At 38.0% G+C, this 17,122-nt stretch overlaps 1 protein-coding gene across 1 annotated transcript in view; it reads left to right on the top strand.

The window, feature by feature from the left end:
- Nucleotides 1-2,887: 2,887 nt before the first annotated feature.
- Nucleotides 2,888-17,122, top strand: part of CNGB3 (cyclic nucleotide gated channel subunit beta 3) — a gene marked incomplete at its 5' end in the record, with an annotated part of 167,854 nt that continues 153,619 nt past the window's right edge. The window contains 2 exons of the mRNA XM_084771690.1: nt 2,888-2,998; nt 5,475-5,556. Of these exons, the coding sequence (XP_084627816.1) occupies nt 2,888-2,998; nt 5,475-5,556 (193 nt within the window). The remainder of the gene's footprint in view (nt 2,999-5,474; nt 5,557-17,122) is intronic.

The following is a 17,122-nucleotide window of genomic DNA, read 5'->3' on the forward strand; positions in this document are numbered from 1 at the left end:
AAAAGATGCTGAGATTCACAGCCAAACATTTGGAGGAATGGAGATAAGGATAAGAGGGAGGGAACAGAACCTCCGAAAGAAGGCAAACAGAACCAACTAACCAGGGCCCAGCTTATGGCTACTGAAGCACCAACCAAGGGCCATGCTTGGACTGTACTTAGGCCCCCTAAAGAGATGTAGTCTATTGGTAGCTTGGTCTTCATGTGGGTCACTTAGTAAGGGGAGAGGAGGCTGCCTCTGACATGGACTTTCTTGTCTGCTTCTCAATCACTTCACTGTGGTGGAGCTGCCCATGGGGGAAGAGGATGTGTCCAGTCCTGATGTGACTTGGTGTGCTTGGGTGGGCTGATGGAGAAGGGATCCTCTTTTCTGAGGAGTAGAGGAGGCAAGATAGGGGAAAGAGGGAGGGAGTGTGAGACTGGGCGGAGAGAAGCGATATGTAAAGTGAATTAAAGTAATAATAGTAATCATAATCATAATAATGAGAAAAGATATCCACGTGTGACACAAGATACAGTATACAAGAAGAGAAATATATATGGAAATAGAAAATAGTGTATATAAGCAAGACACTGTATTGGATCCTGTCACAGCCTTGTGGTAAGTAACTGACAGAAACAGCTGAAAGGAGAAAAACAACCATGGCTCATGATTTTCAGGGGATTTCAGCTCATAAGGTAGGTGGAGGCAGCCTTATCTGTAGTGGCAAGAGCAGGGTAGACCTAAGCATCTCCCAACACCCATTAAGCAGAGAGTTATTAGCCTTCAAAGGCCTGCCCCTGCACCCACCTACAAACCTCACGGGCTTCCCAAGCGGTGCGACCAGATGGAAAACTAGCACTCAGAACATTTTACTTTCAAACCACAACAGACATGAATAGGAGTAAGAAAAAAGCAGAGTGATTCATAATATTTTATGATTGCAGGTGTTGAGAGCAAAAGGCAGGACAGCAGATGAAACCAGGGAGTTAAACAACAGTCAATAGCTAGACCAGAATGTCTTGGAAAGAAATTTAGACATAATTTAGAATTAAAGAGTGGCTGAGCTGATAAATTAGACAAATGGTCAGATTTATGTTAAAGGACAACTGCTTTTACTCACATTGCTTCTACTGCTTCATCACTGGAGAAAATTAGTGTAATAAAAAAGCAGTGCTGTTCGTGCAACTTGTCAGCCAGGACTATCCGAAAACCCTTGCCCTTCCCTGTGTCTCCTTCTTGCTCATTGGAAAGTCCTTCTTCAGGGATAAACTACAGAATTTAAAGTTAGAAGAAAATTCATGTATCTTGCTAGGGCAATATTTACTATGATTTCTCTCTCTCTCTTTCACACACACACACACACTCCCAATAATCAAAATTCATGTCGGTCATCTCAGACTTCATAGGAAATTTGTAGAGTGTGTGTGTGTGTGTGTGTGTGTGTGTGTGTGTGTGTGTGTGTGTGTGTGTGTGTAGCAGGTAGCAGTTTATGCAGAAATTCACATTTTTTCAAAATTCAGAATAACTACCTATAGAGTGCTCAGTTACAAATTTTATATATACATATATTCCTCTTCTCTAGGCCCAGTTATCATTACCTAAACAAGATCTGTACAAGGTCAAGTCAGTCAAAATTCCAGCATGGAAACAGGGTAGATTCATAAGTCCCTTGACCTTAAGGAGCTATTGAGATTTGATAGCTTCTGAGAAGGAGAAAGTCTGTTTTTTTTTTTTCAATGCTAGAGCCACTGTTAGGTTGCCCGTTCTCCAGTGGATGTCCTCACATTCATGAATTTATGGTCAGCAAGAGTTGGAATCAGTGAGCTGTTAAAAACAAAAAAACAAACGAATAAAAATCTCAGCTCATAAAATAACTACTGTACAAGAAAACGGACCCTAGTTTATATATTCACCTACAAAAAAACACTGGCACATGGCACACATATACCCTGCAATCCCAGTGCCAGGGAAGTGAAGACAAAATAGGCCCTGTGGCTTGCTTGCTGCCTGGCCAGTCCTGCTGAGTCAAAGAACGTTCCACATTCAGTGAGAGATCATGACTGAAAAATAAGGTAAAGAGAGATTGTGGAAGGCATCCAAAGTCAACCTCTATCTGTACACACACACACACACACACACACACACACACACACACACACACACACACCAGTGCTAATTTAAGAAAAATAAAGACATAAGTTTATAGCCTGATACCCGCAAGGGAAACACTCAATAGCACAGAACATGAAAGAAATGTGGTCTCTGGGTAGAGAAAATTTACCTAAATGTTGTGGATCATGGACCTGTCACTCTCAAAGGCCTGAGACCCCAATCTACATACAAACAAAGACTATATACGCAGGCTTTTCAAGCAGGGATACGGAATCAACTGCTGGATGAACAGACACAATTAGTTTAATAGTAAAGTCATGTTTCATTGCTAGTGATGGACGCTTTGGTGAAGTAAACGATTTGCCTTAAATGAGAGCCTTCATGCACGATGCCTCTGCTAATCATTCATATGTATTTCTTTGGTGAAAATTAGGTACAGATAGGAAGGTGAGCAAGTAGAAAGGAAGAAAACAAGTCAATGGGCAGCGTGATCATATTTACACAATTGGAATCAACTTGTGTAATCCTCTCATCTTAAATTGTTCACAGGGGCAATTTGATTCTCAAAGGTTCATAAATAGGATGCAAGTCACCCAAGCAGAAGTAATTTGCTGCTTTTAAGCCAAAGCTCTGTCTAGCTAGGGAGTCGCCTGTAGGAATTAACTAGCACAAAATCCTGATTAAACAACTAATTGGCTTGTCTACTAAATGGAAAGAAAAACAAAGCACATCTCCCCACCTCAAGATACGGGGTCATAAAAATCAGAGGTCTCTCAGAACTGCCTCAGAGAAGATGTCTAAATCACTGACAGTGAAATTCAACAAAGTGAAGCCCATGGGAGGGAAGAGCGAGAAAGAAGCCTGCTCTCACTTGAGCAGTCAGTCTCAGCCATCCACAGCACAGGTATGTTTTTATGTTCCCACGTCAGGCTGGGCTCTCATCCTTTGTCTGCTAATGGATGCTAATAAATGTTCACATATGGAAGATTGCTCAGCAGTTTAACATGGTGACATCTAGGTTGGGTACAGTGTCATTCATGCTCTTATAAATATTCTATATATGAATATTTAAATGTAGGACAGTAATGTTTAGGGGATCATACTTGGACTTGGAAGCCTTTTTCTTGCTGTTTTCTCACAGACTACACAGAAATACCTAATCTATCCTTCTCTTCATGAACAGGAGAGTTTCCAGCACTAACTACACACTGGACAGTGTGCTGAGCCCTTCACAAGCACTGTATGAGATAGAATCCTGCTCTAGCAGTGCAGACACACAGGTAGAATATGCCTGAGGCTGTACTAGATCCAATTCCTTCACACCACTGCAGAGACCTCATCTCCAGCCAGCTTGCATGGCAACGGATGAGAGAGGGCTATGAGTCAGCCCTTCCAGATGAACTGCCCGAAGGCTGTAGGAGACTTAGAGAGAAAGCAGAAAGAACAGGTGTTTTCAATGAGCCAGCGCCCCAAAGCAGCAATGCTGGAGGAGAGCTTAGACTATGCCCAGACAGAGCAGCTCTTGGTACAACCAGAGCTATGTGGCAGCTGTGATGCTGGGCTATTGACCACAAGGTCTGCTAACAGCAAAGAATCTTTAACACTTCTGTCTGGGGATGCTTGCTGTCTGTCCTTTCTAATTGCATGTGGTGAGTAGGTTAAAAACGGAGTTTTTAATGTGTTTTATTAAAATACGCTAAATGTAACAATCATAAAATGTTAAAATGCTGTTTTCCCTTAAAATACAACCACTGCAATAGCATATAAATAAGTAAAAATAGTTTTAGTCCTATAAGAAAATATCTAGAAGTAAAAACAAATCAAATTGTATTGTGCATTTTAAACTATCCTTTAAAGGTTCAATTTTTTAAAAATCCTGTGAATTTCTGTTTGTCAACAACTAGTTTTGTTATCAATAACCAATAACCCCAGGAATACAAAGTCACCCAATACAAATACATTCCTTTACTTCTGAATGACACTGTCCATGTAAGTCTATATTTATGTGACATATAAAGACTATACTGGAAATTTTTACAAATAGCATCAAAACACGATGCAAAAGAGGTTGTGCGGCATCAGATGCTATTACTATTAATAGATTGCCTTGGCCCACTCCTCCCTAGCTACTTGCAGGTAATTAGCCATTCAAGCAATTCTGTATTCCATAGGCAATACAGCAGCCTTGCCTAATACATGTGGTTACCATGAGAATTAAATGAAGCTGCCTGACATAGTTCATCTCCAATTCTTATGAATGATGTCAAAGACTCCACTTACAGCACAGGAGAAGCTCAGAGCCATCGTCCCTACTTACCTCCTCAACTCTTTCACATCCTTCTCCCTAGAAGTGCTTCTACTTTCGTCTTCCACTCCAACACAACCACATCTCGGGCTTTTGTTCTGTCTCCCATCATCCACCTGCATTTGCAAAATCATGATCTACTCTCCCCTTTCAATTGTCCCTCCCCCTTCCTTTATCCTGGAGAGCAATTTTCATTCAAGCATCATTTCTAGTCTCTACCTATATTTTCTCAACACCTACATTGGGCAGGGAGGGGCTGGAGGTGGGGATCCAAATATATGTGTACGATCATATGTGGGGCACATGGAAGCCAGAGGAGCTGTCCTCCGCATACCTAGACTTAAGGCCCACTACTTCAGCTATGTTGCTGTCTTGGAGGCTCCAGGGATCTGCTGGGATTCATCCCCAGCACTAGGATTACAGGTGCCTGTGACCACACCTGGCTTTTTGTGTCAGATCCTCATGCTTGGGCACAAAACACTTTAACAACTATCTCCCCTCTGATTTTTTTTCATACTCACAGTTTTTTGTTCCTTCTATAAGAATTTGGTAGCCAACTCTTTTCCATTGTAACCTTTATGTCAGCACATCCTGATAAAAACATCATTAGCTGCCCACTGGCCACATCCAATGTGCCATAAGGTCATTTCAAATGAAATGTTAGGAAAATGTTGATTTGCAGACAAAAACAAAATCATGAAGAGAACAAAGTTAGTAATGATGATAGGATAAATCAGCCACCTCCTTTCCATTGTTTTAAATTCTACCACTGAAGAGCCTGGTGGGCCAAGGCTAGTGTACTGTGAAGACCCAAATTAGGAGGCCTATGGGCCAGTAAAATATTGACAAAACCTTTTGTGACTTGTGGGAGGAAGGTAATGAAAGTTAACCCAATAGTAAGTTATTTAATAGTAATGTCAAGAATATCTATTTAGGAACAGGAATGATCATTTTTTAGGAAACCATAAATATATGTTCCATTTTAATAATCTTATTGACCCTGGACTGATAACAGTGACATTTTACATTCAACTTTATGTTGAAGTAACTACAATCTCTATTTTGTTTCTCACAGGGAGAAAACAAAAGTGAAAAAGAATCTCTGAGGACCAGAAGGACACCAGTCGCATTTGAAAAATCACACAACAAAGAACAAGGTCAGAATGTTACAGATGAGGGGGAGAAAGTAAAATATGCCTTTCCTAAAATGTATTACTTGATAAAGTATTTGTCTTTGGCCAAGTAAATGATGATAAACAGTTTAAAGAACTGAATTATTTGTGAAAATAATATTGTAGTCACTTATTCATGCATTCAGTACATTCACTAGATACTGTGTGTCTTGGGGGACGTATACACATGTGCTTGTGCATACATGCATACTCGTGTGTGTGTGTGTGTGTGTGTGTGTGTGTGTGTGTGTGTGTTACACATGTTTTCTGCTCTTGACTGCTCTTGTGTCTATGGAGTCGAGGAATGGCCATCAGATGTTTTTCTCAGCGGTTTTCCATCTGGCTTTTTGAGACTGAGTTCTTCAGTGAACCTTTTACTCACCACTTTTAGCTACACTGGCTGGACCGCAAGCCCTAAGGATGCATCCATCTGTCCCACAGTTCTTGGATTACAGACTCTCATCACCATACTCAGATTGTATGTAGGCCCCATGGATTGAAATTCAGGACCTCACGCTTTCATAACCAGTACTTTACCCACCCAGTCATATTCCTAGCCCCTCGCTGGATGTTTTTAGATTACCTACCATGTGTTAGGTACCATCCCATGGCCTTGGGGTACAGAAGTATGCAACAGAATCCTAATCTTTGCTCATGAGGAAGTTATGTTGCAGAAAGAAATCAAACAGATCATGAGGAAGCCCATCATGAGCAGTGGAACTTCAGGCGGTGATGTTATTAGGACAATAATGCAGATGTGGCAGCACGTGTTTTAAGGTTCACTGCCCCTCTCCTCTCTCAACTGGAAGGCTCATCTGTGTAAGGCTGCACACTCAGTTCTACATGGATAATTCAAAATCCATATCAGGACAATCACTTTTGAGAAACTCAATCCAGTATTTTCCAACTGGCACACACACATATGCCTGTATATTTTCCAAAAATATTATGATTAAAAATGTATCTTCTTCTTCTTCTTCTTCTCCTCCTCCTCCTTCTCCTCCTCCTCCTCCTCCTTCTTCTTCTCTCCCTCTCTTCATTGTCTTTGCTACTATCACATTTTTGTTAAATCCCCTGGGCTCAAAACCTCACTCCTTGTTTTATTTCTCTGCCATAGATTCCATAAGGTCTGTACCTCATCTGCCTCAGTAAAATCATAGAAACTTGCTGGCTTCTTTCTATTCTCTGAGACAGCATGCTGAGCCAGGCTTTTATTGGTTATGTCTTACGTATTCTGCACTCAGGCACTAAGTGGCATCTTCTATTTAGGAGTCTGTTTCACTCAATTTCTCTCCTTTTCCCTCAAGCACAAATACTATGGGCATATTGCTCTCTGTAACCACCACTTTGACTGCACACCTCAGGTCAAGAATTGTAAGTGCCTCAACACTGCCTGCAGGACAAACATAAATACCTTCAGTTGGCACTTATAGCACCCAATGCATTCTATTCTTAGGCCCTCTTGCCAACATAACTCTCATACTTCTCCCTGTATAAATGCTACATTATAATTTTTAAAAAGAAGTTGCAAGGGAATCGTTAGAGCAAAAATATGGTGTTGTTTACTATAACAGCACAAAATTTTTGACATAAAAGCAGAAAAAAAGATTTATTTTTCATCTATCAGAAAATCTATATAGTGATTTATATTAAACAAAATACTTAAAGTGAAGGCATTCAGTTTCTGTTGGCCTAAATTTCCTATCCCTAAAAAGCGAAAAATAGGAAGATCACGGGGAAGGCTGGAAATAAAGAAAAGGTTCACAGGCTAAGTGCACAGCTGAGTGGCAGATGACTTAACTAAAATGTGCAGTGCTCTGGGTTCCATCCTGGACAATATCGGAGAAAACCTACATTAAATGAAGAAATCACACACACACACACACACACACACACACACACACACACAAATTCTAAGTAGATACATTCCTATCGAAGAACACTGCTGCCATCAGAATGAGCTCTCTGAAAACATGGCCTATTCTCATGTGTATGGATGTTCCTCTTTAACAGACTCTAAAAGAACCTATGTGAAAAAAAATAATAACTTACCTTAGCAGACAGATATGCAACAGACACATGTAACTGGAATGAGATAACATATTCCAAGCCAGAAGAATAACATTAGAAGATACTAGATCTTTTCTGCTGGAACAGTGTTACATTTTTATGTTTTTACATTCTTCTCTCCATTTACTTTCATCACATATTTTCAAAAAAAAAATCTCTCTGGATTCCCAAACATACTTACTTATTTTCAACAGCATCTCTTGTTTTTTACTGCTAAACTCGAAATATAAAGAATGCTTTGTGATTTTAAGTAAATGAGGTGTTTCCATCACTGACTTCCTTCTGGGTTTTCATCCCAGCCAAGAAAACAGAAATAATAGTAAACTTCATTTACCTGAATGCCAGCCAAGGAAGCATTCCACAAGAAGTTATATATACCTCTCAAATGCAATATGCATTCAGTGCTTTTATCCTATTTGATTCAAATGGTTAGATTATGTAACTGACAAAAGAAGGCTTCATTTTGAATAAAAATTCATGTAGAAAACCAACACCAAGAATTCGCATCATATTCCAGAAGATATAATTAAAACAGAGGGGATTTAGTTTTACTATTTAAAATTGCTTGTGTGTGCGTGCACCATGCGTGTGCGCGTGCAACCACACACCTGGAGGCCAGAGGTATCTTCCTCAATATATCTAACCTGCATACTGAGATGAGGTCTCTTACTGAATGTGAAGCTCATAGAATCTTCTGGGTTAGTAAGCTCCAGGAATCTGCTTGTCTTTGATAACTATTCTCCCTCACAGTGCTGGAATTACATACAGATGCAGAAGTAACCAATTTCTATGTGAATGGTGAGGATCCAAAATTGGGTCCTTGTGCTTTCCCAACAACCACTTTAACCACCAAGCTATCTCACCAGCCCCTTCAATCCTTACATTTTAAAAAAATGTAGGCTTCATTTGTCAGAACAAAAATATTTGCCATGATAATGATAATCTTGTGGCTTATTCTGAGGCCTCTGGAGGCAGGAATATGCTACTCCTGTCTAGAATAAAGAATTACGACCGGTGAGCAGCATCGGACTTCACACGAGACAAATCCACTCAACTCTCCTTTCTTTAATAAAATTGTGAGATAGCAGGAAAGGAAATGTATTTGGCTTAATGTTTTTGATCAGCTATAAAGCTTTGAATAAAATTTTATCTCAAAACACAATAGAGAGGAACAGACAGGGAGGGAAGGAGAGAGGGAGGGAGAGGGAAGGAGTCAGTCGGTCCTCTGCAGATAATACAAAACAGACACATGATTAACAAGTGGTTACACAAAGGAAGGAAGAAGTGCTACAAATCTACAGGAGCCAAAGGAAGGCAAGAAAATAAAGGCTACACTACAAAATTATCAAGATAATTCAAACTACACTTGTTTTACGATGTGTTGTTTGAAGACATAGATGGTTTTAAACTAGAGCTCGTCACACACACAAAAAAATACATCCTTAGTAACATAAAACTAAGAATTTCCACTTTAAGGAACCAAGACTATCTTTATCCTTGTTATATGTGTATTTATAAGGAGAAAACTTTCACAGTTGGTAATTAAAAAAAGAAACTCTTTGGTGGAGTTTCATTCAACAGAGAAGCTATTTAACTAAGTTTCCGTTAAATATGCAAACTTAGCAGAGCTTCAAATTTGTCAATTAAGACTGAGTTATATTTAAGATATTCTATCTTTAAAAAGCAAAATTATTAGTGTTTAAAGATAGCATTGATACACTGTTGATATTTTTATTTTCTTCACTCAAAACACACAGGTGCAATGTCACAAAATCTGCAGGTGTTGATTTCTGATTTTAGAACTCTTATCTCCTGCAGAATGTGGTTCAGTTTATATCTCCTATGGAAATAAAGAATGTGACCCATTTTGGAATCAAATAAATATAGCTTACTAATGTCCTCTCTTGAGTACAGATGTCTTCTTTAGGTTTTTACCTCATTTATATTAAATGCTTCTTTAAAAATATCAGAACCCACAAAACTATGTACATGACTTATTTAATAATGATATATAATTGTTATTTATGTATTATGTATATGCTTTAATGGAGCCTTATTTGTGGAAATAGATTAAAATCTGATGCTTATAATGGGTACATTGTGGTAAGTTGGGTAATGGCTACTCAAAGATCATAACTTTATAATGTCCTAAGCCTATTAATCTGGTTTTATGCATTGAATTTTGTTGGTGAAATTGTTAACATTTAATAACAATTGTTTTCTTAGGTTGTTAAAATTTTTGAAATGCAAAAATCTTCTTTACTAATATGATATCCCCAGTATAACCAAGGTGTCATTGTGAGAGGAGAGTGAGGACAGATACAGGAAAAAAGAGAGAGGACAATGTAAAGCACAGGTTGGATGGGTATATTCTGCAAGTAGAGGAAAGGACTACAGAGAAATGGATATAGCTTCTAGGCTGGGGGGGAATTGAGTCTTTCTCGGAGGGCCCCCAAGCCACAAACAATCCATCCTTTCAAACATTTTTTAAACTTCTGAGTTCTAGAACTGAAAGAGTGTTTTTCAAGCCACTGAATTTGTGGTTAGTTTGCTACTGTACCTATAGAAATCTAGTGCATACAGCCTTAAAACGTTCCATTCTGAACCGAAAAGAGAAGATGTCAAAAGCAAAATCAAGTTGTATTACAGCCATCAAGAAAACTAAGGAACTAAGAGAGCCGTTCAGGGTTTGACACGGCTGAGCCTAAATCACAAGTATGCTACTCTCTAGATCCCAAGTGCAGAGATTTAACATCGTTGAGTCTGTTTGCTCATGTGCAAAATATTGAGAATGTCTTTGTCAGCTAGTTGTGAATGAGGACTAAAGTCGGGATTGTACCTTCATCACTTTGCCTTGTAACTGATAAATTCTAATCCTGATAGACAACAGATGAGAGACACTAGTGAAATCATAGAAATCCTGTGTACAGAGGGAAGGGCTCTCACTCTTGACAATTGATGCATTGTGAAGATGAGAGTCAAATATAGTCCAATGTTCCACCTTCTCTATGGAGACCATAGAGACAAATTTTAACACGAAATGTTTTAATTTTTCAATGCCAATTTTGTGTTATTTTACCATTTTAGTTGAAATATAATGGATCCCTTCTCCTACTCCTTTTCCTCCCTTCAAACTGCACATATCCTCCTTACTCACAAATTGACAGCCTCTTCTTTAATTATTATTGTTACATACATATAAACATATGTATGTTAATATGGAAACATATGCAAAACACATAAATGCAGCCTGATGAGTTTATTTCTCTTGTTTGTATGTATATGATTTCAGGGCTAATGACTGTATTGGCTAACCAGTTATCTGTAGATATAAGATTTCAAATGTAGCAAGGAACAATGCTGACTTAGCAAGGTAGTAGTAGTTGTACATTCTGATCAGCATTCCATGACCTCACGACCCCTAGAAGCTGGCTAGGTTTCTAGAACCAGAGATGATTTTACTCCTGTGGAGTAAACCTTAAGTTCTCTTAGACATCTGTTGCTTATCACCAAAATGTAAGTCCCACTGTTGAACTTGTATGGCTATCTTGCCATGCTAGTCATGTTGGTGGTGCATGGGTATCACAGCTGGGTAGGACTGTTAGTTGTTTTTCTCCCTTGGCTGCTTGCACACTGCTTTCTACGGAAGTACTATGAAAGCTAGACTGTGAGAAAGAAACTCTCAGGTTAAACATGACTCATCATTCAAGCCTTCTGTGAGGCTGTTTCAGCAATGGGGCTAACCTTCAACCTCTGAGAGGCATCCAAGGGTGACAATAATAGTCCATATAGGATGAAGAGTCTTTAGGACCCAGAAAGAGATTTCTCGTGCCTAATTCTGGGAGTTCTGTTTGAACACGGTTCTTGTGGGAGCATTGTTAATCCCAAATGGCATAATTTCATTTATATCTGTAAAAATATAAAATAATGATGCACTGAATTATTAAATAAACAACTTTGGCGTTATTTTTCCTCCTCCCCCCTTCTCCTTTTGTTTTGACCGTCTTTAACTTTCCCAGTTAGAACTCACCTCCCTGTTTTTCTGCTTCTCCCCTTTATACCACATGTATCCGTTTATCCCTTCTCAACCCCACCACCACGGTCCCTTTATATATTCCTTGTTTCTGTGAATATTACATGTTGTATACTCACATCTGTAAGACACTTAAGTTGTATCCATTTCCTAGAGAGTCTTAGGGTGGCTATTCAGACAGTAAGCTGTCTCTGTCATTTTTTTTTTCTCATTTTGGAAGCTGCTAACCTGCACACCCCATTCACTCAGGTATTTAAATGTTATTTCTTCTCAAGTCTCTAATGGGGTTGAAGACCAGGTAGTTTAGTTTTACAATTGAGCTTAGTTGGTTAGGGGTTAAGATGTTTTTAGATATAAATAGTTGTTTTAAGTTGATAGAGATAAGATATGACAGATATTAATTAACATTCACATCATCAAGATAGGAATGATGTTTTCCTCAAGGCTGCCAAATACAAATAACCAAAACACTATGAATGTAGCATTTATGTAATTCCTGACTGCTTCATGGCTTTTCTTGATGTGTGCAGTGTATTGTATTCATGTGTTAAAAAATCTACATGAAAGTAAAGGTTAAAAAGAAAAGAAAAGAAACCCCTTAAAATGTGAACCTATATGATACAAGCAAAAATTCAGTAAGGAAAAAAAAGCCCAAACAAAGCCAATGCTATTGGTTTGTTGGTTTGTTTGTTTGTTGGGTTTTTGTTTGGTTAGTTGGTTTGGTTTGGCTTTTGGTTTTGTTTTTTGACACATTTCTCTTTGTAGCCTTGGTTGTCCTGGATTCATTTTGTATACCAGACTGGCCATGAGCTCAAGAAGGTCCACCAGCCTCTGACGCCCTGAGTGCTGGGATTAAAAGCGTGCACCACTATTCCAGTCGCCAGTACTAAGTTTTTTTTATGATAAAATGTTTCTTATCTTTCCTTCTTTTTTAAATCACTGAGACAAAAGTCTGCACACTTGCTGGATTTAGTACAAGAGATAATACAGTGAGCTCTAACCAAGAATATAACAGGTGCTCAGTGTTGTTCAAAGGGAAAATTGATGTCTATAGACAAAATCCTGAGTCTGACGGTGTTTTCAGTTAGCCTTTTATGCTTCTCTTTCTCTTTACCAATAATGCTCACCCATGACTGTTGTGTTTTGTTTTCTGTGAAAAATAATTTATTATTTTCCACTTATAAAAAATAGTTTTCCTCACACGATATATTCTGATTATAGTTTCTCATCCCTATATTTTCCCAGTTTTTTCTACCTCCCCTCAATCCAGATCCACTCCCTCTCTGCCTCTCACAAAGCAGAGAGGCTTCTAAGGGCTAGTAATAAAACAAATAAGGTAAAATAAAACAGAGCATTAGAGAGATGGGAAACCATAACCAAGATATACTATGTGAGAATTTTTTTATCTCTAATAAAAGAAAAACGTTAAAAAAAAGAAAGAAATCAGGCAATCTTTCTGTCTTTGCAATAATAATTAACGTGCACAAATTAAATTTACCTGTATGTAATATGAAAATAAAGAGACTGCATTAAAATGTACAAGTCAGAAAAGCTTCTCTATGTAAGACCAAACAGTTTGCCTGAAACCCATGAAGGCTAATTTTAGGAATATGACCACCTTAGTTCCATTCATCAATGAAACAATAATATTTTACTATATTTTCCTTATGAAATTTTTATTCAAACTATTCTAACATTTCTTTGCTTCATCCAAGCAAAATTATATATATAAACATATTTTTAAATTCCATTTACAGAACTGAAGTATGTTTTTAAAATGTTATCAGATGCAATAATAAACAAAATAATTAAGAAACAACAAATATGGCATGGGAACATTCTGAAAATAGCAAAAAACAAGTATGACTAAAATTTTCTAGTTTTAAATGATGAAATTTTTCTTTGTTTATTTGGAAAGGGACAGTAAAAAAAAAAAAGATCATGGCATGCTAGTGTCAGGAGGTGAACCATAAGAGACTTATGATTTGCTTGGTTAGAGTTACACCAAGGTACTTTATATTATTTGTGGCTATTGTGAAGGGTGTACTTTCCCTAATTTTTTTTCTCTGCCCCTTTGTCATTTTTATACAGGAAAGAAGGCTACTGATTTTTTAAATTAATCTTGTATTCAGCCACTTTGCTGAAGGAGATCTCTGGTGCAATTTTTGGGCTCATTTATGTATATATCATATCATCTGCGAATAGCAATACCTTGACTTCTTTCTTTCTAATTTGTATTCCCTCGATCTCCTTTAGCTGTCTTACTGTTCTAGCTAGAACTTCAAGTGCAATATTGAAGAGCTATGGAGAGAGGGGGCAGCCTTGTCTTGTCCCTGATTTTTTTGTGGAACTGCTTTGAATTTCTTTCCATTTAATTTGATGTCAGCTATCGACTTGCACAGGACATGCTGTAAAGGATGTGGAGAAAGGGGAACACTCCTCCATTGCTGGTGGGAGTGCAAACGTGTACAACCACTTTGTAAATCACTCTGGTGCTTTCTCAGGAAATTGGGAGTACCTCTACCTTAAGACCTATCTATACCACTCCTGGGTATAGGCCCAAAATATGCTCCACCAACTCAACAAGGACACTTGCTCAACTATTCTCAGAGCAGCTGTATTCATAATAGCTAGAAGATAAAAACGACCAAGATATCCTTCGACTGAAGAGTGGACAAAGAAACTGTGGTACAGTTACACAATGGAATGTTACATGGCTATTAAAAACAAGGAAATCTTAAAATTTGAAGGCAAATGGAAGGAACTAGAAAATATCATCCTCAGTGAGGTAATACAGACACCAAAAGATACACATGACAGAAGTCAAGCAGAGTTGTCCTCTGAAAGTTTCCACCCAGCAGTGCTTCAAAACAGATGCTTTACACTCACAACCCAACACTGGGCAATATGTAGCAAGGGAAGCTTGCAGCAAAGCAGGGGTGCAAGGGAGGACCTGAAGGTGACAGGAGCGGAGAGGGAGAGCGAGGAAGGGTGGGGTTACAAGGTGAGAAGGGATGGAGCTGTGACCAGGATGTAAACTAAGTAAATATTTTTTAAAAAGAAACTTATGAATAAGTGAAACTGAAGAGACACTTAAGAGAGTAGAGGGACAGCACTAAGATCTAACTGTCTTTGTCCCTCAGCCATGGTGAACCTGGCTTCATTTCTAGTTAACTAAGCTGTTTCCTCTACCTACTCACACTACACTTCTCTCATTTCCATGTATGTATCTCCAACTCCAAATTGCAATAAGAGTCCTCTCAGTTTTAGGTAAGACAGTGCCCTTCACACAGTCATAGGTATCACCAACTGGCTGGGGATAAGCCACTCTCTTTAGGTCAAGTCTCCAGCCATGGGAACCTCCCATGAGCATCCCTAAATGTGACAAAGAGGGAGCTGCTTCAGTAAAAAGGGAGAAGGAAATAAGGAAATATTATGCTTGGAAAACACACTCCATTATAAATATCCAATAGAAGACCACACTCTAAGTTATATAATGACTATTACTACTATCATAGACCAAAGAGGCCCTAACCAACATAGCTATAATGGGTTTTTCTTTCTTTTTTTTTTTTTTGTATTGTTGTTGTACTTTACGTGATTCAAATATACTTGCAATTCAATTAAGTTGCTTTTTGCATTTTTTTTCCTACTAAAGAATGCAGCTGACTCATGAGAAATTACCTTATGCTTTCCTGAGTCTGAGATGGTATTAAGTAAATGGAAGCTCATGTACTAGCCACATTTAAAACTGCTGAGCAGATGTGGAAAAGTTCATATAAACTTTTTTTAAGGGAATTATTCAGTTTGACTGGTGGAATACTTGTGTTTATATTGAATTTTTCTAAAATGGAGTCTTTATCTAATCCTCACAGAAATCCCCAAGACAAAAAAAAAATGCTTTCCATTTTATGGATGAAAAACTGTTACAGAAAAAAAATGGCTTAGCCAGCATCAACCAGAGACTTTGTGATGTAAAGATTAGAGCTCTTTATTTAATACCTGGTGCTAGTAACTCACAGAGTTAATAGCTGCTCATAAAGTGTGTTTTCTACATGAATTAACTTCAAGAAAAAGGCTGAGTATGTCATTGAGAGAAGATCCCATGATCTCTACTTTACCAGAGCTGCCTTAGATAGAGTTGGTCACCTTTATGCTTGACTTGTTCTTTTTTTGTACTTGAGACAATATGTGTCACAGTTTCTTAAAAAATTCTCATTAGCTATTTCTTAAAGTCTTTATATTACTTTATCAGTTTAAGATGTAAGAACTCTCTCCTCACTGCCTTCTATAGCATGGTGTCCAACTTCCTTCTGAATTCCTCCAGCTCAAGAGGCACCCTGCCTCCCAAAGCAGCATGCTATGTGGAGAAAATAATTGCTGGAAAGCTTTGTAAATTCATGGAAATTTTCATAACTTGCTTCCCTAAGAACTGAATCTACATTTTTTTCTATTTCTAAAAGTCCCTCAATGAATTTGAAGACACACACACACACACACACACACACACACACACATTCTCACATGCACAAAAGAGAGTCCATATTGAGGGCGAGTGGGAGGAATCTCGTGTGTGTGTGTGTGTGTGTGTGTGTGTGTGTGTGTGTGTGTGTGTGTGTATGTGACAGAATTTGTTGTCTCTGTTCCAGCCCCGCAGCACTCTAGCTCTGTGCCTACAAACACAGATTTTACACCTAGCTTCCAGTTGAATGCTGAAAATTTAAACTCAGGTCTTCACACTTGGGCAATGGGCACTTTACCCACTAAGTTACCTTACATTTTAACTAAAGATCCTAAGTTTCTTAAAACATTCATTAAATGGACTGGTTTCCAGGATTCTTACCAAAGTCGAACCCTTTACATTTTCAAGATTTGCTTCTCTAGATTTTATATTTTGCTGGGACATTTATGAATATCATACATGGCATTTTCCTCTTCTTGAGAATAATATTTTAGGACATATTAAGCTTCCATTTTGTGTATCTTTTTGTCATATTTTAATAGGCTTTCCAGTCATTTAACAAACTACAGATATAATTTTAATTATAAAATAAATTATTCTAAGAATGTGATGCAATTGAGAGTCTATAAATTAACCACATGCTGAGTAAAAACACAGTCATGGGTGCCATAAGATAGACAGTAGTTATGCACTTCTTAAAACTATTTTACTCATTATAGCAATTCCAAATGTTCATTTATTGAGTAAAAAAAATCAGTCATTCATCTAATAAAGGTGTTGAGACTTCATCTGTATTGATTCATTCAACATATAGCAACCCAGGTGTAGTAGATGGTTTTCTTCCTATCCTTTAGTTCCCAGACTAAGGACTCATGAGACTCAAGATATTGTTTACAAATAATAGCCATATAGCTAGGCTCTTCTCTGACTAGCTCATAACTTAAAATAACCCATTTATATTAATCTACATTCCGCCATGTGGCTGG

The sequence above is a fragment of the Acomys minous genome (genome assembly GCF_964271855.1).
Source record: "Acomys minous genome assembly, chromosome: 1".
In the NCBI taxonomy this organism is placed as follows: domain Eukaryota; kingdom Metazoa; phylum Chordata; class Mammalia; order Rodentia; family Muridae; genus Acomys; species Acomys minous.